A 25,360-nucleotide genomic window follows, 5' to 3' on the forward strand; every position below is an offset into this window, starting at 1 on the left:
ACAATGCACGTCCGCATGTATCCCGTGCCACCCAACGTGCTCTAGAAGGTGTAAGTCAACTACCCTGGCCAGCAAGATCTCCGGATCTGTCCCCCATGGAGCATGTTTGGGACTGGATGAAGCGTCGTCTCACGCGGTCTGCACGTCCAGCACGAACGCTGGTCCAACTGAGGCGCCAGGTGGAAATGGCATGGCAAGCCGTTCCACAGGACTACATCCAGCATCTCTACGATCGTCTCCATGGGAGAATAGCAGCCTGCATTGCTGCGAAAGGTGGATATACACTGTACTAGTGCCGACATTGTGCATGCTCTGTTGCCTGTGTCTATGTGCCTGTGGTTCTGTCAGTGTGATCATGTGATGTATCTGACCCCAGGAATGTCTCAATAAAGTTTCCCCTTCCTGGGACAATGAATTCACGGTGTTCTTATTTCAATTTCCAGGAGTGTATTTCTATTGTTCCCCAAGATTACTTTTCAGTTAATTTCCCTGTACCTATATTTATCTGTCGAACTTCTTTTATTGTCCTTTTTAGAGATTTCAACTGAACTGCTTACGACGGTTTTCTTTATCGTACTATCTACATCCGTAGCAAACATCAAATGGGTCTCATCATTCCTCAGCACTTCAGTATCCCTCTTCCTTCCGCATCAATTCTTCAGGACGATACTCTTAAACCCCGTCCTACTCTTTCATCATTTCTAAATCTAAGTCTATACCTCTTCCTGGGAACACCTTACATTCCAATATTTGACTTGAGAATCAATGTCTGACCCTCATGTATTCGAGCCGGAATCTCTCCGTTTCCGGACCTTTTGAAAATGTATCTCCTCCTCCTCTTGTGATTCCTGAATATAGAATTCACTGTTACCAACTGAAATGTGTTCGGAACACAATCGGTCTTCCTCCTCTCTTATTCTTATTGCTAAGCCCATACTATTCCGTGACTTTTTCTTTCTTCTCCACATAATCGCATTTCAGCCCTCCATAATCATGGTGGAATTACCAGTTGAATACCATCATATACTTTCTCCATATCTTCATCTTCTGTTTGCGACGTCGGCATATATATATATAAGAGCTGTCGTTGCTGTCCAAGCTGATGAGAACCCTATCACTGAACTGTTCACGTTTCTATCCGTAACAAGTCCTACTCCCGTATCCTATTTTCTGCTGCTGTTGTTATTTCCCTTTATTCTTTCAACCAGAAATTCTTATATTCTTTTCATTTCACCTCACAGATCCCCACTATATCTACATTGAGCCTTTGCGTTGACCTTTACAAATGTTCTTGCTTTCCTACTACTTCTGGCATTCTATGCTCCGACTAGTAGGATGTTATCCCTCCATTGTTTATTCAGTCTTCTTCTCACTTCCCCTTTGGCAGCCCCTTCTCGTAGATCCAAATGCGGTACTAATCCGGAATCATTTACCAAATTTCAGTTACAGGGCACATGTCAATGGATACCAATTATGTGTCTCTAATGCAGTGGTTTCCACTGCCTTTTGTATCCTTATGTCAATGATCATTGTTGATTCTTACATCTTTAGGGGCAGTTTCCCACCACAAGGACAAGAGGGCTCCCTGAACCTCTTGTCCGCTCCCCACCCTATTTCAGAAGGTTGACCGCGGTTGACGTCTTATGCTGGAAGTCTTCGGATTCTATTGCAGAAGATTTTTATTCAAAATTCAAGCTGTGGCTGGGTTCTAACCCGGGACTAAGGTCGCTTTAATCACTAACCAGACGCAACTCCTAGTCCACGGGACCATAAATCTAGACACTTTTGTTATATGATTTCCCGTATTTTACTAAGCTTAGAAACAATATTCGATTTACAAGTGACAAAACAGCGCTGAAGTCAGAAGTGAACAGTACAGGTATCTTACTACAAGTTGTGAGTGTAACGGTGGTGCGTTTTCGTTACAGATGACTTACTTTACGCACTGTCACTACTTTCTCAGTCAAAGGCACTACAACTCTTTTAAACTTACCCTACTCTCCTCAAGACAATAATGGCATAAACCAGAATATTTGCGAATGGGAACTACAGTCTTCATGCTAGCTTGATGCTGCCCGCCATGATTTACTTTCTTGTGCCAGACACCTCATCAAAGACTAACACTTACACGAATGTCTTTATTTATTTTCTGGATACATTCCAGTCTTGTAGTCTCCTCCAATTTTTTCCACTACAGATTCCTCTACTATCGTAACATATACTTTACCATCCTGACATTTCTTCCAGATAGTGTTTCCAAAAAAATTAATTTCTTTGCCAGTTCTGAGGAGAACCTCCAGATACCTCAAGCTATTTGTCTATTTAACTTTCAGGATGTTGTGTAATACCACATTCAATGTCTGCAAATCCCTTGTTTTGTTGTTTGCACACAGTCAACATATCCATATGATACTGGGTTCTCAGAAATTTCTTTGTGAACCAAAAACCCATGTCTGATACGAATAGATAACTTTTATCGAGAAATATTCTATTTACCTGTGCTGGTAGCTTTCTGTTCTCTTCGTTCCGCCGGTCATGCGTTTTTTGCTTCCACGGTATCAGAATTCCTTCTCTTCGTATACTGCATGGACCCCAAATTTGTGGTAAAGCTTTGAATTAATGTCATTTCTGCTAGTCCTTTTGGTCTTTCCTAGACTTACTCAATCCATATTCTATGCTCCGTACGCTGTTCCTTTCATTGAACAGGTCTTGTTATTCTACCTCACAATCACAGATGAGGCCAATATCATCAGTGAATCCTATCACTGATATCGTTTCACCTAGAATATTACTAATACATTCCAATATTTCCTTTAACACCTTCATTCCTTCTTTTTGTGATAAATTCAAACAACTCGTACACTGCCGAACACTTTTCGTAGGTCGACAGATCCTTACTCGTATTATTCTCACGTCTTTCTTACATTGTCATGCACAACGTCAGAACAGTCTCTTTGTTACATTTATCTTTCTAAATCCAAATTGATCATCATCGGAAGTACCTTAGTTGTCAAAGTGATGGTGCAATAGTTCTTCATTTTATCTGCCTTATTTCTTTCTTGTACAATGATATGTCAGTATTGTCTTAGATTCTAGACACTAACTTGAGTAAAATGTTTGGTTCCCCTAATGACTTAAAATATTGCGGTGGAGCGTTCAATGCCTACTGCCTTATTTGGCCGCATGGCTCTGACACTCCAGAGTCAAACTCTGCATCTTATACGTCCCTAACAGACACATATATCATCTGCTTTCAAGTCAGTAAAAAATTTCTCCTCTTCATTGATATTCTCGGTGTAATCTTTCGATTAATTCCCTTCATTCTTGGTACTCTATACATCCTCAGTAGCTGTAAGAGCAGTTATTGGAAAGTCCTGCAACCCTTGCACGAAAGAAGTTTTATTTCTTGACTGGTTTCAGGCATCTAGTGGCCTTCTTCAGAAGATTAGAATTACAGAATTACTAGCGAGAGAAAAAAATAAACAGATGTATTAGTGTAGTCGCAACTACTAACCTTCTGAAGAAGGGCATTAGAAAATTGTGTAACTGGCTGCTAATGTTTTCAACAACCTTTTCATTTTCTTAGTTTAACGATGGCATTACTTTTTCGCTTTTAATTTGAAGCTTTCTCTTTTTAAGTTCCACAAACGCTGTGATTTATAACTCCTGCTGTCAATCATTTCCATCTTGATACTGTCATATTTTCCGCGCAGCCACTTGGCTTTCGTTTACTTGTACTTCCTTGTGAGCTCATTACTATGTGCCTTACATTTTTTGATTCGCTTCTGTACTTTTTTGTATTCCCTTCGTTTGTTGATGAACGAATTAATTATTCTCTTACCCAAGTTTCTTTTCAGCTACCCCCATGCACCTATATTTGTCTTCCCAAATTCTGTGATGCCCTTGTTAGTGCTGTTTACTTTTCTTAAACCTAATAGACTACTGTGGTATTCATTATCGCAGCACCTAGAGGCTCAAATAATTTCAAACGTACATCACTATTCCTCAGTACTTCAGTACCCCACTTCCTTACATTATGATTCTCCCTGACGGCTTTCGAAAATTTCAGCCAACTCTTCATGGGTACGAAATTGTGCTTTTAGTCTATGTTATATTGGGTATACCTTACAATGCTATATCTGATTTCGAAATCTCCGTCTCACCATGAAGTGATCCAACAGGTGACTTCTGGTGCATTCACAGCTTTTTCATGTTTACCTTCTGCGCTTATGATTCTTCCATCATGCGTTTGATAGTACTATATGAAATGTATTGCAGAATACAATGAGACTTACTTTCTCATTACTCTTATGTAGCCTCCATTCCCTTTCCTATTCCTTTCCACATTATAGCGTTCTCATCCTCTATGATTTTTAATTATGTTATTCCCTAAACTTATTAAGATCCCTTTCCAGCTCTCTTATGTACTGTCGCTATCTCGTAATCGTCTTATTTGTTACATCAGCATCTATACATCAGATATTTCTTGACACAGATTTTTTTTACGATTGTGATATGAATAGTATTTTCACTGGACTGTAGACAGCATTTCATTTTTTACTCTATATTCCAATTCATTTCGAACTCTATTCCCGTTATACCATTGTCTGCTGTTTTGATATTACCCCACATTTGTTTGCCCAGAAATACGTGTCTTCCTTATATTTCTCCGAAGCGACTCTTATTACTCAGGGTGATTAAAAAGAACGTTTACAAACTGACAATGCACATCGGGCATACAACAAGGATCAGCAATCACATAGGAACCGAGAGTCACGAAGGCCATCTGGGGCTGATAAACGGCGTTGCTGTCATATAATCACATGCTAAAAGTGGACGCCCACAACAGGAGCGCCTGACACCGACACCGCATTGAACGGCGCACTTCTCCTTGACACCTGGTGTAATCCCGAAGCCATTCTGCTGCCGCAACCATCCTGCCCACTAGGTCCTTCGGCGATGGAAGAGTTGTTTCTTACACTAGGCCCTTCAGACACTCTCACAGGAAAAAAATCTGCTGGGGAAGATTGTGTAACCATGGCGGCCACGCGACTAGCCCACCGCGACCAATCCAGTGACTCGGAAAGGTTGCCTGCGGATTTGCCCTCACGAGTCTGCTGAAATGCGCGGGGGGCTCCATCGTGCTGAAATCCAATGCGGCGACAAATAGGCATGTGAATATCATTCAGCATGTCTTGTAGAACTTCTTGAAGGGATACGACATGCGTGCGACAGTCAAATGGGTCCGGCAGAAAGTAAGGCCCAATTAAACAGTCTCCGACCACGCCAGTCCACAAGTTAAGGGTGAATTTGCGCTGTGAGATATGCGGAGATGTAGCATGTGGATTCACATTTGCCCATGTATGCAGGTTGTCAAAGTTCATCGCACCCTCGAATGAGAACGCAGCCTCATCCGTGAAGATGACACTTGGTGTGAAGTTATGGTTTCGTGACCGTAGCGCCCCTCGTGGCGTTTGCGACCTACGGTTCCTACGTGATCAATGATCCTTGCGTTATGCCAGATGTTCCATGTCTGTAAAGTATTCTGAATCACCCTGTATATCCTGAGACATTGTATGTCCAGTTCTACACTTTCTAGCGTCCCTTCTGCAACCAGGTTTCTGATATACCACGATCATACTCGTGTAACATTACAATTTTTTTGGTTGCTCAATCTTCTTCCCATGGTAGACTCTCGTTTAGCAGCCCCTCACATAGTTTCGAGCGGAAAATTAATCCGTAATGTTTTGCTTATGAAGAAATCATCAATGCACTTTTTTCATCCTCAGACCAAACTGGCTGATTATATATATTGTTTTACCTCAATGCAGTGGTTTACTTTGCCTTCTTCATATTCATGCCATCGATAACAGCATATTCTTCCTCCTTTAGGAGCAGTTTTTCACATCAGGGGGCTAAGTGGTTGGCTGAATGTCTATTTTGCGTCATTATGCTATCGTCCGTTTGATAAATTGTTCGTTTTTTACAGCAATACCACCGATCGGCTCTCCTTAAAATTACACCAGTTGTCTTCCCTTACACTATCATATTCCATAAACTTCAGTTGTCTATAACGAACAGCAACCGCGTCACTGTATTCCACAGATGAAGCAGGAGGCACGAAGAAACAATATTGCCAATAGTAAACCGTGAAAAATGCTTACTATATCGTATTACCACTATATTAAGAAAAGGTCAATCTATCCGTGAATAATCCGTTACTGCTCAGTCATCTTTTATACACTGAGCATATTATGAAATCTGCCTCAGTGAACTGATATTTCTAGATCTTCGAGTAAGTCAAGCTTGCTTCCCTTCTTCATTATGTGCAACAAAAATGACGCTAGCCTGACCTGTGAAATACATATTTGCTGTAAGCATTCCTTATATTATTTAAATAACTACGAAGATTAATTTGACAACCACTAATTCCGGTCAGTAACATGAATATCATTAGACAGCTCTTATCAGTTTTCGATGCGCTTGCCTGTAACGAATGGAAGCGTTGCTTACTGACATCCTTTTGTCCCTGCTAATCACAACTGTTTGTGGCTTGAGTGACGTGCAGCAACATTGTTCGACCCGCTCGTCATTCTCTTCCACTGTACATGCATGGTTCTGTGACCCCACTTCTTAGCAGTACCATCTCTTACTTCCTACTTCACAGTTCCCTAAACTCTTGAGGAGAGCTTACGACAGATGAAATGCAGGCCAGGAATACCATTGCTTGCTCCAACAGGTAATCCTGAAACAACAGGAATCAGACTTTCTGAGTTATTTTCTGGATGATACTTGAAAAGTCTGAGCTCTGCATCATTACATATATTACTGAATGAATGAGTAATATTTTTATTCTTACGTTAGCGTATAGGTTCACAAGAGGCCAACGTACGTGCCATAAAGGAAGTGCACGATGCCAATTGTACTGAGCCGGCATTTGGGATCTGTTCATTGTGATGTGTGGATCTTCTGAAACATGTTCACCGCCACACAAATAATATTCTACGTGGTTGACGTGGGACATCCAAAACTGGGAATATTTTTGGAAGTACGATCCTTCTCTTTGAGAAACAAGAAAATAATTTCAACTATTTCACTGGGAAGGTGCAGTCTCCAGAAAGAGGTATCAAAGAATAGGTACGCTCTTGTCCAAGCAAGGTAAAATCGTACAAAATAATACCACTGAAACCATTCCAGAAGTGGTGCATAACGGAACGTGCGTTCTTCGCAACTATCAACATTTCTTACTCCTCACTGTAACGTTTCCTGTCACTACCCATCCGGCATCAGAACTTACATACCACAGCAACACTACTGTTGTGGATATTTATTTTGAAACTGATATATGCTTTGGCATGACTCCTTAGCAGAACTCGATGCAAAGTTTGAGATAACTCAACAATATATATTCATACAACTGCATTTAATTTTACAGTTAATACCGAGAATGGCTTGTGACCAAACCATACCACCTGTGTTAGAAAGGTCGAGGCCTTCCTTGTAAATTGTAAGCCCAACTAAAATGCTAATTTCATGAAGGCGGCAGGCTCCTAGTATTATGAAACCGCGACGAGCATGTGCCACAGGAGCAAACAGCTTTCAGGAGTTTCAAAATCTTAACCTTCCCCGACCTCGACCCCCCAAACCTTGGCCGCTCGATTAATCTTATGGCAGGAGCGAAATGAGGGAGCCGCTTCCTCGAGAGGCCCTCCAGACACCACTTGATGCACGGCGACGCTCCACGCCACGAGGCCATCCGTTATTTTAAAATAATAGAAGGGGAAGTCGAGGCCCGTAGCCACAGAACCTCGTTTACAGGCGATACCTGGAAGGAGATGCTTAGCGCGGGAATCGATTTCCATAAACTACGTAGTCGACAGAAACTCGACATGCAGTATCTCTGGCAGAATAGAAAGCTATTTTTGTTTGCATTGGAGTAACTGTAAAAAGTCGCAATCTTCTTTCTCTAGTTCTCATATAAAGTGGGACTTGGCAAACTGGAAGTGAGCACCTCTGATTTAGCATGGTTGGAACGACGTATCTCATGTGCAATGCTTGATGACGTCAGGTACATTATCCAGTCAGAAGTACCTGGGCACATATTAGTGGGCGGTGTGTCCACCCCTCACCTTCATGACGGTTTGCACTCTGCTAGAGTCTGAGCGACTGTGCGGGAATGGCAGCCCATTCTTCCTCAAGCGCCTAAACCAGAGAAAGTAGTCATGTTGGACGCTGAAATCTGGAGCGAGGTCGACGTTATTCATCCGAAAAGAATTGCGTTGGATTCACGTTGGGAGTCTGGACAGACCAGATCGTTTCAGGAATGTTACGGCCCATATAACATTGCCTCACAGATGCTGTTTTATAACAAATTGCACTATAACACCGATACAATACATCATCGCCAGCGGACTGTTACAGCACTCATTCTGTAAAATGTGTTCCTAATGCTTCCGCGTTTAGCGTTTTCTTAAGTGCAATAAGAGGCCACACCCTAACAATGAACAACACTCCCATACTGTAAGACGACCTCCTCCCTACTTCCTTGTTGACATTATACATGTGCTGGACTGCATCTGTAATTTCCAGACCAAAAATTGTGTAAGGAACGTTAGGAACTATCCAACTGGTTGTCGCTCTTTTGTTATTATGAAATGAGGCGATGACCAGTGTCAACGCTGTGGCGGCGTCGGTACTACTTATCGTCATGAAATTTGGAATCCGCAAACATTTCCCTGACAGCATTTCACATTAATCTGAACGTGACGCGGTGCTCTAACGCGTCTATCCAGCCACAGGTACGGCACAAGTTGGACGGTGTAAGGCTGTTTGTTGCTTCGTATGGCTTCGTAGGTCACCTTATACCAAGAGACCTTCACATGTGGTGAGAGGTAACGGGCGGAGATATTCTGCCACACTGCCTTCCAATGACGCTGCGGGTCCGGACTTCTTACTTGTTTCTCATAATCCTGCCTCTGATAGCGTATAGAGCTGCTTTGCCGTTTTAATTCGTGGCTCTAAGTATTCCTGTAGAATGCAGTTCTTCTGCATGAAGACTTGTCATACGAATACTAATTGCGAGGGGATTATGGGAGCCACTTGAGAAGCCGGTTAGTACCCACTGAACAGTGCAGCTGTGGCACCGTATGGATGGTTTTCTCCTACGGCAATTGTTCTGTGCGCCAAGAGTGTAGCTGGTTGGTTTGGCCAGCAGGTCGGTGAGTCCTAAGTCTTCCTTCTCCGGTGCACTTTAAAGATCTCCCCCCCCCCTCCCCCCCCGCCACCACAACATCCCATTAACAGCTTGCGCTGTAGTACTGCCTGTTTTCTCGGGTACGTTGAAAATTTGCACTAAAAGAGTCGCATTTGATACGAAGAAGTAGTTTATTGGATGACTTTTTTGTGCTAGTGACAGTTTTCTGTCATAATGCATTTCCGCCAGAGCCGTTATGGGGTTGATAATCAAACGCCAATTATAGACTGTCGTCGTCTCCAAGTTTACTTCGAAACGGGCACACAATATATTCTGCTGATCTTTAATTTAAAACCATTGTCTCTCGATATGATATAAACTGATTAATGTAGGGATCACAAACATGTTAACTCTGGTTGATGTCGGAGCCAGATGCTCGCCTACACAATTGTGAGATAGAGTGTGCTTCGTCGATATCTTCCCTTTTACTAATGGTTCAAATGGCTCTGAGCACTATGGGACTTAACTTCTGACCTAAGGACATCACACACATCCATGCCCGAGGCAGGATTCGAACCTGCGACCGTAGCGGTCGCGTGGTTCCAGACTGTAGCCCCTAGAACCGCTCGTCCACCGCGGCCGGCCCCTGTTACTATAAAACAAGCCGAGGCCACTTTCTGCTACGTATTTATCCACCTGTGTAAACCACCGTGGAGTGCATGGCGGAGGGTACATCGCACTTTACTGTACCATTTCCTAGCACTTTTTTCCGTTTCGATCACGCATGTATCGCGGAAAGAATGATTGCTTAAATGTCTCTGTGTGCACTGTAATTACTGTAATCTTGTCGTCAGCATCCATACGGGAGCGATACGTAGCGTGTTGTAGTAAATCATTTACAGCAAGTTCTTGGAACTTCGTAAGTAGGCTTTATCAGGATACTTTACGTCTATCTTCATGAGTCTGCCATTGCAGTTGCTTCATTGTCTCCGTGACACTCTCCTCTGGTCAAACAAACCTCTAACCATTCGTGCTGCCGTTCTCTGCATTGTTCAATACCGCCTGTTAGTCCTACTTGGTACGACTCCCACATAATTGAGCACTATTCTGCGATGGGTTTCACGAAAGCTTTACGCCAATCTCCTTTGCCGCGTTATTGCATTTCCTCTAGTATTCTACCAACAAAACGATGTCTGTCATCTGTTTTATCTACGACTGAATCTAAGGTGTCGTTCCATTTCATATCCACACAAAGTGTTGCAACCATTATTTGTATGAATTCGCTGATTGCAGCCGTGACTCATTGACATTATAGTCATAAGACCCTACTTTTCCCTAATTTTTTTATGTGTACAGTATTAATTTCTGAACACTTAAAGTAAAATGCAAATCTTGGCACCACGTTGAAATCTTATCAAGATCTGACTTGATATTCGCGCAGCTTCTTTTAGACAGTACTTCATTATAGAAGATTGAATCATCTGCAAAAATCCTGAGGTAACTCTGAATATTGTCCACAATATCTTTAATACATAACATGAGCAGCAAGGGTCCCAACATACTTCTCTGAGGCGCAGCCGAAGTTAGTTCTACATCGAAGATGACGTGCTCTGTCCTCCCTACCAATAAATCCTCAATCCAGTCACAAATTTCGCTTGATACTCCACATGATTCTACATTTGATAACAAATGTGCGTGTGGTACTATGGCAAATGCTTTTCGTAAGTCGAAATACACTGCAGCTACGTGACTGCCTTGATCCAGAGATTTCAGTATGTCATGTGAGAAAAGAGCGAGTTGGTTTGGACGAGGTGATTCTGTCCGAAGTACCTCTTTCCGTCTGAGTTTAGAACGTGTTGTAATATTCTATAGCAAATTGTCGTCAAGGATATTGGACGGTAGTTTTGAGGATTGCTTCTGCTACCTTTCTTGTGGACAAGTGCCACCTGTGCTTTCTTCCGATATGGGGTACGAATTTTTTTGTTCGAGGAATCTACGCTAGATTGTACTTATGAGAAGGCTAACTCGACCGCAAATTCAGTATAGAATCTGATAGGGATTACATCTGCATACGCACGACGGACTACCGACGCATTGTCAACCAGTACTACCCGGAACACTGAAGTCAGTTTTCGCAACAGAGGATCTAGCGAAGTCGCAGAGAGCCCTATGGGCATTGGACAACCCTGCTTTCCTGAACTTTGACCTTCATACAGTCCTACAGACGCCCGGAAATCGAAATTCTTGAATCTGAGTTGGACACCAGATTCATGATGGCATTAGAAAAGTTGCTGCCTAATCCAAATTGTAGCACAGTCTTCTTCAAGTAACTATGATTCACTCTGTCGAACCCTTTGGTAAAGTACACCGAAGGAATCGCCTGTGGTGTTAGTTTGGTTGTGGCATCGGCTTTTGCATCTCTGTATGTTAGTAGAATGTCTAAGATAGCCCGACCCGGCATTGTGCAGCACTCATTCTCCCTAATCGCCGTCATCATTGCGGTTTTTAGGCGAGCAGCAGTGTAATAAAGTTACTGCCCATAATTTTTCTCTCTGCCGTTACCCTGTGTCTTTGGGTAGCAGAATTACGATACCTTCTAGGAAGGCTGTGGGAACTGAAAAGTCTACAACTAATTCACTTCGTAATACTGTTCTCGTCGCGGAAAGCGTATCCCAGAATCGAAGGTTGAATTGATTCAGACGACAGGCCGGATGCCCTGGTATGTTTCCTATAGCACTTATATGTAAATATACCTTTTTTACGGACTATAAGACGCACTTTTTTCTTAGAAAAATTGCCTCTAAAATTCAGGTGCTTCTTATACTCTTAATATCAAAATGCTGAATGTTTGATTTAAAATTCTCGCCAGTCTTAAAATTGGCCACACATTAGATGCCGCAGGAAACCTATCTCTGTCTGGCCACATTGGGTTCAACTGGCAGCATCAGAGCAGCGATGCGACGCACAGGAGTTGCGGGGATTCACAAGCTTGCTAACACTGTCTCCCTTCCAACCGGCCATCACAAATCCGGAATACTGTCTAGCCTATGATGCGCCATTGCAGTCTACGGTGCCAGCGAACTTGAACTAACAGTACATAATTTTTATTATTAGCTAGTTTCGTAACAGAAAAAATAAAAGGTATTCATATGATGCGAGGTATAAATTAAAAGGAATAAAGTATGCAGAAGAAACATTAAAACAGAGCAGTTGAAAGGCATTTCGGCCCTCCACCAACCGAAAAAAAAAATCATTCGCGATTGACTGGCAAGTAAAGAGGAGCTGAAAAAAATGGAGGAAGACTAAACGTGCAAATAGAGGAGTGAATTCAAAATAGGCAAAACTAGGAGGACGTACTGCAGTAGATTTAACGACACCATCAAAATGGCATTGGAATTAGTACAAAAATGATTCAAATACACGCTCGCTAGCTAACACTACAGTGGAACTTGACAGACTTTAGAGGTGAAGTTGGTTGGTTCTACAGGTTTATGAAGCGTCATGGACTCAGCATGCAGACCAAAACCAAAATATCTCAGAAAATGCCACAAGGGTATGAAGAGAAAATATTATCTTTCCATCGCTTTATTTTTTAACATCGAAAGAAAACCATTGTGTAACTAAGCTAAATAGCGGATATTGAAGAAACTCCTGTGACGTTTGATGTGCCTAGTAACAGAACTGCTGCCATGAAAGTTGCTAACTATGTAACTATAAAAAGTGAACATAAAAAAATGCGCTACAGTGGTGTCTTTTGATATTGTGCTGAACTTAATCCAATCATAATTTTTAAGGGTAAAACAACGCCAAAATTTTCTGAAATACCGTTAGGTGACGGTCATGTACGTCACAAGGGTTGGATAGACGAAGCTGGTATGAAATTGTGTAGTAATAAAGTGAGAGAGACAAGGAAAGGTACTTTATTGAAGAAAAGTTCTCTTCTTGTGCTTGATCAATTTAGTAGTCATTTAAACATTCTGTGAAACAGAAATTGAGACAGGGAAATACAGAGCTTACTCTTATTCTGGAAGGGCGTACTTCATAATTGCAACCTCTTGATGTCTCGGTAAAAAAACCATTTAACGTGTACGTGAGAGAGGAATGGAACAAATGGTCGGTAGATGAAACCCAAAGTGAATTCAAACTAGACGGAGCTTTAAGGAGACCTACAATCAAGTGTGTCAGTGAGTAGTACAGTCGTGGTCTAGAGTAAGAACAGACATTCTAGAGTAAGAACAGACATTGTTGAATCTTTCAAGAAGTGCGGCATAAATAACGCTCTCGATGGCAGCAAAGACCATCCTATTTATGAAGAGGACAACGATGACGACGAAGGGCAAGATGAAGAAGAAAGTTCGGACGGATGGTCAGTTCGGTTTTACAAACATAGAATTTTTTTTCTAGTCTGGGTTGGCAAAATAATAATAAAAATGTGTAAAATATGTTTTTAAACTTTTCAAAAATTAAGATGCGCTTTATAGTTCGTAGCGACTTACAACACAACGTCAGCGGTATTTACGTCGTTTGCAGATTAATAATCATAGCTCCTACAAGTATTATGTTTTGAGGTTGGTTAGCACCTTCAAGTACATATAGCTAGAGCACGCCATTAATGTGTTTTTTTTTTTCCGCTGGGCAGCAGTTCAGTTGTTGTATGGAAGAGTGCATGCTTAACGGTTAGTCTAAACTGAGAACGTTGTCCACTTACTGATGTAGTTACATCTGTGCAGAAAGCATCAGTTTACATAGTTTGTGACATGTTTATGGGAAGATTAAGATTACTCGACAAAGAAGAAAACCAGCCCACAGATTGATGTGTATAGCTATGAAAGATACAACATACAAAAATATCTGCATTTATACCCGTTACGCCCTGTATATATAGCGTCGAGAACTTTAACTCCCGTGAATCTTTGGTAAATATGTGCCAAACACGTTGTGAAGAAAATGTTTGGTATTCCTTGAGCACGACTGTTCACGACTAAGTTGTCTATTTCCTTTTGCTCAAGTAAGTTGGTAAAGTGTATATGGGCTTCCGAAAACATCACCGCGTGGGTGGTAAGATGTCCGTTTTCCCCTTTTAGTTCTTCGAGGCTACGTTTGCGGCGGCGCTTGTGTTCCAGCATAATACATAGTAAATATTGCACATTGGTTGGCTTCTAACAATCTTGCTTTCCGCTTGAGCACTTTGAATCGTGAAATACTCCACCTTGAAGCGTTTTTGTCTCGAGAAATGCCGCAAACGTCGGATGACCGTCTGGGGTAGGATTTTACGGCATTGTGTAAGCGCTGGAGAAAGAATTCAGAGGTAAACTTACGCGAAAACGCTGTCTCTGCACTGTAAGTTTTCAGGACCGATTTCAGAGTCATTTTCTCTCTAGTAATCCACCATTCTCTGGCGATTGGGAAATGTAGTCAGTCGAGTGACTGATTCTAGGTCTGCTGGAGCTGGAATCGTAGTGCAACGGCCAGCAGATGTTGGATATTTTTGCTCTAGCTTTCGGTGTACCTCTCTTTCATTGTGTGCAGCTGTTTTAATCAGTTCGTGTAAGCAGAGCGATAGGAGAATGTGAGAAGTTCTTCTTAATTCTCACGATATCACTTGCGCAATTCTTGTCACGTAGACTCCTCAATTCTACTCTGCCGTGTGGCGTATTAATGAGTAAACACCGTGTGGTTGGGACTGAGATACCTCCAAATGTCTGCTAAATGGAGGTTATTTATTAACGTCTTTAATCCTTGGCACCTGTGACGATCTCTGCTGTTGGTCTGCGTCGTCTGTGACAGAATTAAAGCAACAGTATGGAAATGACTACGCATACTTCTGCTGTAAACACCAACAAAGAAAACGTCTTCCATCATACAGGCAGCCGTTTCCATGCGGTAATCCTGACACATTTTTAAAAACTAATATTTGAGCGACAAAAATTGCGATGCTGCACTTGTATTCGGGTCGACATTTAGAAGTATCTGAAAACCTGGCATGTACCCGATTTTATTGTTGTGGATGTCTTGCAGGAGGGCTAAATCTATTTTACTATTCTTTAAAAAAATGTCTCAAAGGCCTTAATTTAAAGGAATATTGAATTTTGCTGACGTAAAACAAGCTGACAAAATCTTGTTAAAATTCAGTATCTGTTCCTCGAATATATTTTGCGAATTTTATCACTTAAACATCTTACTTAGCCCTGTGTATTCAATAATTTTCATTAGTTTACGTTAATTGCGTTTTTGTGGTGAGATTCTTTTCCGACCAGTGTTTCTGGTCTTGCAGCAGCCAGCAGGGTTTCCTGCGGTCCTTCGCAGTGCGAGTGCCGGAGCGAGCGCTGGCGTGGACCGCCGCTCGGCCTCTGCTTTATAGCTTTAGATTTTCCTCGCGTGGGGCTTTCTGCAAGATTTGCTGTTCCCTTTGATGGCGCCTGAACTTTTGGTCCACAGGTTTTGTAAACTGTGTAGGGCAAGAGGACTTTGGTCGCTCCCATTCCTACAGCCTTCAATGCACTTAGTTGCATTACTTTGGCGAATCATTTTCAGTTTTCGAGATTTTGTTTGATGTCGCCATAAACATCTTCTGAGAGGACTTGAGACAGTGAACAAATAACCAGTGCTTCCTGAACGGTGAATGAATACGGGATTTCCAACTGTATCAGGTTGGGACTGTTCGACTGCATTTACTTCCACCAGCGGAACATCTGGTTGTTGTGAAGCTGGTGCAGCAATACCTTTGACTACTGCACCTAACAGGGGTTATGACGTGTTTCTGTCGACATCCGCGCTCTTTCTTGGTAGATGTAAATGGCGCCGCCCTTTATTGGAACGGTCATTACGGAGGTGGTCCACCGTCTTACAAATCCCGCATATCTGCAGTTTTCAGCTGTGTGATATAATCACCGAACATCCACCGATGAACATCTATAATGGGATATGCTTGTGTAAGTCAGTTGGGGCAGATCGAACACCACTATCTGCTTGATAGTAATATGCACTGTACCACTTTTCATTTGATACACTAACAACATATCAGTACGAACGTAACGCATTTACTTTTTTCTAGTGTGGGTATTCGAAAGGTGGTTCAAACTTGCCCAGTTCGAATGCCATATCCTGCGTGTTGCACAGTAGCGTTACTTGTATTGCTGTATTGTGCTTGAATTTTCAGATATCCTTTCTTTTCGACGCTAGCCTTTCACAGATATCGTGGTTCGAGAAAGCACTAACATAGGAAGAAGTCTAAATACATGTTGAGTACTTCAACTATCGGAAAACACAAAACATAACTAATTAAGTCCTGTTGGAGTCAAAACTTCTGTCGAAAGTTCATTATAGTGTAAAATTCCTAAGCTGCGTATAGCGAAGTCGCTGCCACAAATCCATACGATTGCGAGTGTCGAAGTAAGCTCTTCCGTGCGGCCGGATCTCGCAGCACGGACGTGTTGCCATGCGGGCAGCCAGCCTAATGTTAACCGCACACGACATTGTTTAATTTCGCTGATCGCGTGAGAACCGGTATTTCCAACGTGGCAAGGGTGTTGGCTGTTTCTCATGATTTTAAGATTTTAGTCTCCGCTACATACCTTCCGAAGTGTAAGAACTTTGCGTATTTTATTTACATACAAACTTTTAATCCTACAAGTAATTGTGTACCTGTGGTAAAGACGTACATTTCAATAGAGACACAGCTTTGCATTCAGTGTTTCTGCGACGAGAGTGACACCTTGCAACATCGTCATTTATGCATTCAGGTACCATTAATAGCAAAACTGATGATGTCCAATGCTTGCGTTGACGAAGAGAAGCAGATACGTTCAGCTTTAGTATGTTTCATTTAATTTGTCGAACGATACATTTAATGTATGTAGCATATAGATAATATCAATTGTATCATTTATTTATTAATCAGAAGATTACCTGAAATGTCCGAAACCGATAACCGAGGAAAAAAAATTGTGAGCTACTCTTAGTTATTCAGACGATTTGAATAAGGAGATCACTGTGCTGTCTCCACGAAACCATGACGCCGTAGCTCAGTAGTCCTCTTTCATTCTTTTTAAACTGGCTATCTGATGGTGACTCGATAATAAGTCAAAACGGTTTCCGACTGTTTGTGTAAGCCGAGGCTGCAGTCTCTGTACAGAAAATAAAATGTCTTGGCTGCCTGACGCATCATCGCCAAGCCCAGGCAGCTGAGGATTGAACCTTGACGTTTGGAGAGGGTGTTGATCTCAGACTGCAGGCTTCGTTGAAGAAGGAATTTTTAAAAATTACACCTCTAAGGGGGTGAAATGCAAGAGCAAAGGCTTTTCGAAAAATGTCGCTATTAAGGAAATTTTGAAGTTATAACTATGATAACTGGTATTTGCTCTCTGGGTCAGCATTTTTAGAGTGATATAGTGAGTGAATTTTTTAAATAAATTATTATTAAAGAACTATTGGTATTTGAACTGTAGGAAATTCAACCCTTAAGGAGGTCAAAAAGAGGATGAAAATTTTTATGAAGATATTATGAAAGCATTTTTAAAGATACACCTAGGAATATTTGTATTTGAGTGGTACGTAGGAAATTAAAAAATATGGTTTTGTTTTTCCAAATTCTAACCCTGAATAACTGAAATAGGGGATAAAAAAATTTCGTCGCATTAAAATAGTTTTATACGCTTAATCTGTCAAAACTGGAATTTTATTTCTCGACTAGAAATAAAGAAATAAATGTTAAGTGGTAAATGTGTCCATGGAAATATCACCACAAGAACTCAAAAGGCAGTATTAACAACAACCTCCGACTACAGTTACCAGATTCGCTTTTTGGTCAGAAGGACATTCAGAAAAAGATCATGTTTCTATGGCCTTAGCATGAAAAGTTTAGGTGTTGCAGTTCGTGAACAACACAAAAATTCGGTTAAAGAAAAGCAAACACAAACAGACTTCCTGCAGACCATATAATCACCATGCTGGTATAAAATAAAATTTAACAGTCCCGTTCCGCTGAGGTAGTCAACCACGTCTCTGTAAAGTCGATGACTTATAATGTGCGTGTGCCGCTGCCAAATGAAGGTGATGCAATTGACCCCGAGAGTATCTTCATTCGGTTTTTTTTTTCACTCTATAGGCAGAGAGGGTTGTTCAAATAAAGGCTCATTATACAGTCAGGGACATTTCAGTGAAGTACCAGACTAGCTGGAAGTGAATCAAAGAGAGTCCCAACTGGAAATGTTTGGAAGGAGTTTTCCTGTTCGGATTTATCTTAGTCATAGACCGAAATTAAATTTTGATTATGTGCATGTACATACGTATGTTTGTGCATCAGCATACACATGTATGCATGTATCTGAGTATTTATGTATGTATAAGTATGTTTTTGAATGTACACGGTGAATCCTAGTTCCGCTTTGACTTCTTGTGTAAAATTCCTGACTGCAATGCTACCTCATGATGAGATGCAGTATTATAATACTTCAAGTTTCAAAATCAGCTGTGTACCAGGCATCTTAGACGCAATTGTAACACTATGTGTCTGGCGTTCGTCGGATACTGGTAGCGGAGCAGTAAGACATCACGATTTTTGAGTTCTCGAGTGTTTGTGGCGATAATCCGTCGAATTCGACCCGAATACCGCTAGCCAGGTTGCTGGTTGCTCTTCCACGGCCATACTCCAGCCCACAAAGCAAATATTGTGCACGAGGTTTTGCCCAGAAAATAGATAATAGTCCTGTATCACACACCGTATTCGTCGCATTTGGCCACCATACGACTTTTGGCTGTTCCCGAAATTGAGGTTATGACGTAGTTAAGGACATGCAAGATAATTGTAATGCAGTACTAAATACAACTCCAAAAAAGGTCTACGGAGACTGGTTCTAGACATCTTTAAACGATTTCAACTGTGTTCTGATTCGGCAGAAGACTATTTTGAATAAATACAAGGATTTTTTTGAACGTAATCAATGACTTTTATTTTTCATAGCCACAGTACGTGACTGGGACCCACTTTGTATGTAGGTATTGGGTGGTTTTAATTGAAGTGCGGCTGCTCGTGGAGGTACAACATGGTCTGCAATTATCGTACGGCAGGAAAACCTTATAGATATAATAATGTTTTAATGTGGAGCTGATTTACCTAGAAAAACGTTAGTTCGAACTTTGGCCACCAGGTGTAAATCTTGCTCTGTACAGCATCTCGTCTACTTCTGCGGTGCTCATAGTGGAAAAAAAAAATTGTGTGAGAGTCAGCCGGCCGGAGGGCCGTGCGGTTCTAGTCGCTACAGTCTGGAACCGAGTAACCGCTACGGTCGCAGGTTCGAATCCTGTCTCGGGCATGAATGTGTGCGATGTTCTTAGGTTAGTTCGGTTTAATTAGTTCTATGTTCTACGTGGCTGATGATCTCAGAAGTTAATTCGCATAGTGCTCAGAGCCATTTGAACCATTTTTTTTGTGAGAGTCAGTTAATAATGAAACCAAAATTATGCCCTTCTCACTTATTTGGCCATTTGTGTCCACATCCCGTTACTATTCCATTACAAACGGAAACTTTTCTATACTTTTTCTTGCATTCACAGCGCCAGATTTGCACCTGGTGGCATAAGTTGGAACTAATTTTTTCCTCTGGGAAATAGATAACACATCAACGCAATAGAATATCTACCAAGTTTCGCTGACATACGATAATTACAACCTACACTGGACCTCAGTGAGTAGCTGCACTTTAACTGTAACTACCTGTTATGTACCAGGTGATCAAAAAGTCAGTATAAATTTGAAAACTTAATAAACCACGGAAGAATGTAGATAGAGAGGTAAAAATTGACACACATGCTTGGAATGACATGGGGTTTTATTAGAACAAAAAAAAATTGCTATACGAATGAAAGATCTCTTGCGCGCGTCGTTTGGTGATGATCGAGTGCTCAGCCGCCACTTTCGTCATGCTTGGCCTCCCAGGTCCCCAGACCTCAGTCCCTGCGATTATTGGCTTTGGGGTTACCTGAAGTCACAAGTGTATCGTAATCGATCGACATCTCTAGGGATGCTGAAAGACAACATCCGACGCCAATGCCTCACCATAACACCGGACATGCTTTACAGTGCTGTTCACAACATTATTCCTCGACTACAGCTATTGTTGAGGAATGATGGTGGACATATTGAGCATTTCCTGTAAAGAACATCATCTTTGCTTTGTCTTACTTTGTTATGCTAATTATTGCTGTTCTGATCAGATGAAACACCATCTGTCAGACATTTTGTGAACTTTGGTATTTTTTTGGTTATAGTAAAACCCCACGTCATTTGAAGCACGTGTGTCAATTTGTACCTCTCTATCTACATTATTCCGTGATTTATTCAGTTTTCAAGTTTATACTGACTTTTTGATCACCCGGTATGCTTGGCACGTGCTGTGCGTCGAGGACCATCAGAGTAGAAGTGTCACTCACGGTGTGCCCCGTGCCCTGGTGGCAGGGACGCGCCTGCCGGCACCAGCGACGACGACGAGCTGGATGCGTGGGAGCGCGACGTGGACGTGGGGCTGCACCTGCAGAGCAGCCTGGTGCCGCGCGCCGTGCTCTTCTACACGGGCGAGGCCGCCCAGACCGACTACAGCGACTCCGAGTACGAGTCCTACAGCAGCAGCTCGAGCAGCAGCCGCAGCCGGCGCTGGGAGTAGCGGCAGCAAAGCGTCTAGCACTGACCACACTAGATAAATCGCAAGTGTATCCGACACACAACCACTGTTCTCGCCGAATCCCCGTTTATGGACAAATTAAATAAGGTGATGTCTATACCGTTTCATTCTTCCCACTACAGACCCATACAGTGACAAGCCAAAACATTATGACCACTGCCCACCGTGACCTTAGGTGCCACATGGTGGCGTTGCGGCCACGTGACGCGGTATGCAAGTGGAGCAGACACGGACAGGCGGCAAATGGGGAAACCCATTGAGATAAGCGACTTTGACAAAGAGCAGATTATTATTACGCTGAACCTGTGAACGAGTATCTCGAAAACGATGAATCTGGTCGAATATTCTTTCGCTGGCTCTCTCTTTGCTTTGTTTTATTATGACTCGCGTAACAACTAATATATGAGATAAAATATGTTGCTACGAAAAGAGCCCCGAAATACCTTTTAGTGATGCTGTGCTGTGACTTTCTTTGGATCATTAATTTTCAACAAAACAAAATATACTATGTTCTTATGACTCTGGATCTGGCTTTCTATTAAACGAACATTTTTTCGTCACTGTAACCCGCCATAAAGTTCAACATTTCTTCCTTACTTTACAGTTATTGAAAAGGTTAATGAATTTCATTTCGTTATCAATACTGATGTTATAGTACGCAATGACTGTTCAAAATCAAAATTTTGCAGTGGATTTTTGTTAACAGTAAGACACCAATAAGTACCACGACTAACACGAGAACATGAGACTATTGTCATAGAAAAAGATGTTTTTACTATAAGGTTTGCCAGACCAGAACTACGCACAGCAAGATTTCTTTTATGTTATGAAGGTAAATTATCTTTTTGCACTGTTAATAATATATTATCAGCAGCCCGCGTCAACCTGTAAAACACATAATAAAATCTGCTGCTCTGCTCAGCAATTCCGAAAGCTAAAAGAAATAATTTTAGTTCACTATTACCTGGCCGCTTCTTTGCGGTATAATTCGTTTCATTTAATGCAGTTTGAATGCGCAGCGGCAGCGACTCGTTCGTTCGTAGCGCAGCTCTGCACCACGAATAATATTTAAACAACTAAAATGTCTTTAAGGGATCGGATAAAATACTAGGCAAGCTTATTACAAATCATAATGCAAGTTTTCACTAAGTAACTCTGTTCAAAACATTTAAACACATTAAATTATTATATATCTTTACAAATCAATGCCTAATGACGCCCTTCTCTCAATCTTGACAAAAGAACGCTGCGCAAGCGTACAATATAACGTCACAGGCTCTTCCTACTCACCTAACTCCAGGAAGACGACAGAAAAATTATTGTTTTGTCATTACTATTTATACTAGTCACATATTCTCATCTTTGTTTGATATTTAATAAGTATCGTCTGTGGCGGTTTCAGTACTCGCCGACACAGATATTATCTTTAAAAAAATCTGTACATAATTCTATACAAGAACAAAACATGACACACAATGCTTTCTCTTTATTACATAAAGTTCACACAATCGTTGTCCAAGCAATTATAATCATCCAGTTCAATTATTCTTTTCTCCTTTTCTTTTTCACCACATATAATATGTCTTTTGCTAAGAGCCGTACAGTTCACATCCTTCTGTGGTGAGCATCTACGGACAGTGGCAGAAGGACTGTGAAACTTTCACTCGGCGCTAAATGATTGGGCATCCACGACTCTTCACAGAACGTGGGGTTCGGAGGCTTTTCTGCTCTGTAAAGTAGGATAGATGATGATCTGTGGCATTTCTGTCGAAAGAGCACAACGCCGCTGCAAGCAAAAGTGTTTCGGATCACACCGTTCATAGTTCATTGCCGAATATCGAGCTACGCAACAGACCACCCTTACGTGTTCACTCGTTCACCCAACGACATCGCCAGTTACTATTGCATGGAAGCATTGGGATTCGACAGTAGGTCAATGGAACCGTGTCGGCTCTTCGGATGAATCACACTTTTGCTACACTAGGTCGATGATCGTCTCCAAAAACACCGTCATCAAGGTACACGGTGGCTCGAAACGTGCAGCGTGCCGCGGACGCGAAATGGTGGGAGCAGTGTTGCGCTTTGATAGAAATTCTCCTGGGCTTGCGTAGGACCTGTGGTAGTAATTGAAGACATGCTGACAGCTGCGAACCACCTGCATCCCTTTATCCTTAATGTCTTCCCCGACTGCAATGTCATCTTTCAGAACTATAATTGTCCGTGTCTCGTCGGAGCCAGAACCCAGCTACAGTGGTTTGACCTCACGTTGATGTTGAGTGATCAGTCTTATGATTGGTTTGATGCGGCCCGCCACTAATTCCTCCCCTTTGCCAACCTCTTCATCTCACAGTAGTACTTGCAATTTACGTCCTCAATTATTTGCTGGATGTATTCCAATCTCTGTCTTCCTCTACACTTTTGTCCTCTGCAGCTCCCTCTAGCACCATGCAAGTCATTCCATTATGTCTTAAGAGATGTCCTATCAACCTGTCCCTTCTCCTTGTCAGTGTTTTCTACATATTCCTATACTCTCCGATTCTTCGCAGAACCTCCTCATTTCTTATTTTACCAGCCCACCTAATTTTCACCATTCGTCCGTTGCACCATATCTCAAATGCTTCAATTCTCTTCTGTTCCGTTTTCCCACAGTCAGTGTTTCAGAACCATATAATGCTGTGCTCCAAACGTACATTCTCAAAAATTTCTTCCTAAAATTAAGACCTGTATTTCATACTAGTAGATTTCTCCTGGCTGGGAATGCACTTTTTGCCAGTGCTGCGTCATTGGATATTTTGCTGTCTAGGTAGCAGAATTCCTTAACTTCATCTACTTCGTGACCATCGATCCTGGTGTTAAGTTTCTCGCTGTTCTCATTTCTGCTACATCTCATTACCTTCGTCTTTATTCGATTTACTCTCAATCCATATTCTGCATGCATTAGACTGTGCATCCCATTCAACAGATGACGATAATGTATTTCATCTTCACTATCACTCAGAGTAGTAACGTCATCAGCGAATCGTACCATTGATATCCTTCACCTTAAATTTTAATTCCACTCCTGGACCTTTCTTTTATTTCCATCATTACTTCTCCCAAGTACAGATTGAGCAGTAGTCTTACACCCTTTTTAATCCGAGCACTTCATTCTTGGTCGTCCACTCTTATTATTCCCTCTTGGCTCTTTTACATATTATACGTATATTACCCGTCTCTCCCTATAGCTTACCCCTACTTTTCTCAGAATGTCGAATATCTTTCACCATTTTACATACTCGAATGCTTATTCCATATCGACAAATCCTATAAAAGCGTGTTTATTTTTCTTTAGTCTTGCTTCCATTATCAGCCGCAACGTCAGAACTGCCTCTCTGGTGCCTTTACGTATCCTAAAGCTAAACTGATCGTCAACTAACACAGCAACAATTTTCTCTCCCATTCTTCTGTGCATTATTCTTGTCAGAAATTTGGATGCATTAGCTTTTAAGCTGATTGTGCGATAATTCTTGCACTTTTCAGCTCTTGAAATCCAGTCTTCGGAGTTGTGTGGCTGATATTTTTCTGAAACTCAGATGGTATGTCACCATGCTCATACAATCTACATACCAACGTGAATAGTCGTTTTGTTGCCACTTCCCGCAATGACTTCAGAAATTCCGGTGGAATGATATCTGTCCTTTCTGTCTTATTTGATCTTAGGTGCCCCAAAGGTCTCTCAAATTCTGATTCTAATACTGGATCCCCTATCTCTCCAAAATCAACTCCTTTTTCTTCTTTTTTCAGATCAGACAAATCTTACCCCTCATACAGGCTTTCAAAGAACTCTTTCCACGTATCCGCCATCTCCACTGCATTTAACGGTGGGATTGCCGTTGCACTGTTAATGATATTACCCTTGCTTTGAATTTCACCGGAGATTATTTTGCTTTTCGTACATGCTGAGTCAGTCCTTCCACCAGTCATTTCTTTTTAGATTTCTGCACATTTTTCATGCAACAATTTCGCCTTAGCTTCCCTGCACTTCCTGTTTATTTTATTCCCCAGCGACTTGTATTTCTCTACTCCTGAATTTCCCTGAACATTTTATTGCTACCTTCTTTCATCGATCAACTGAAGTATTTCTTCCGTTATCCATTGTTTCTTCGCAATTACCTTCTTTGTACCTATGTTTTCCTTTCTACCTCCTGTGATTGCCCTTTTTAGAGATGTCCAATCCTCTTCAACTGTACTGTCTACTTTTACTATATCTATAGTCACTCCTTAGCACTTCTGTATCCCACTTCTTTACATATTGATTCTTCCTGGCTAATCTCTTAAACTTCAGCCTACTCTGCAACACTACTTCATTATGGTCTGAGTCTATATATGCTCCTGAGCACGCCTTACAATCCAGTATCTAATTTCGAAATCTCTGTCTGACCATGACGTAGTCTAACTGAAATATTCCCGTGTCATCCTGCCATTTCCAAGTATATCTCCTCCTCTTGAG

General features: G+C 41.6%; 1 protein-coding gene across 1 annotated transcript in view; it reads left to right on the forward strand.

Annotated features, from left to right (window-relative positions):
- LOC126260488 (nucleosome assembly protein 1-like 4) overlaps positions 1 to 25,360 on the forward strand; it is a 157,314-nt gene that overhangs the window by 35,250 nt on the left and 96,704 nt on the right. The window contains exon 3 of the mRNA XM_049957816.1: positions 20,649 to 20,798. Coding sequence (XP_049813773.1) covers positions 20,649 to 20,798 — 150 coding nt within the window. The remainder of the gene's footprint in view (positions 1 to 20,648; positions 20,799 to 25,360) is intronic.

The sequence above is a fragment of the Schistocerca nitens genome, chromosome 5 (assembly GCF_023898315.1).
Source record: "Schistocerca nitens isolate TAMUIC-IGC-003100 chromosome 5, iqSchNite1.1, whole genome shotgun sequence".
In the NCBI taxonomy this organism is placed as follows: domain Eukaryota; kingdom Metazoa; phylum Arthropoda; class Insecta; order Orthoptera; family Acrididae; genus Schistocerca; species Schistocerca nitens.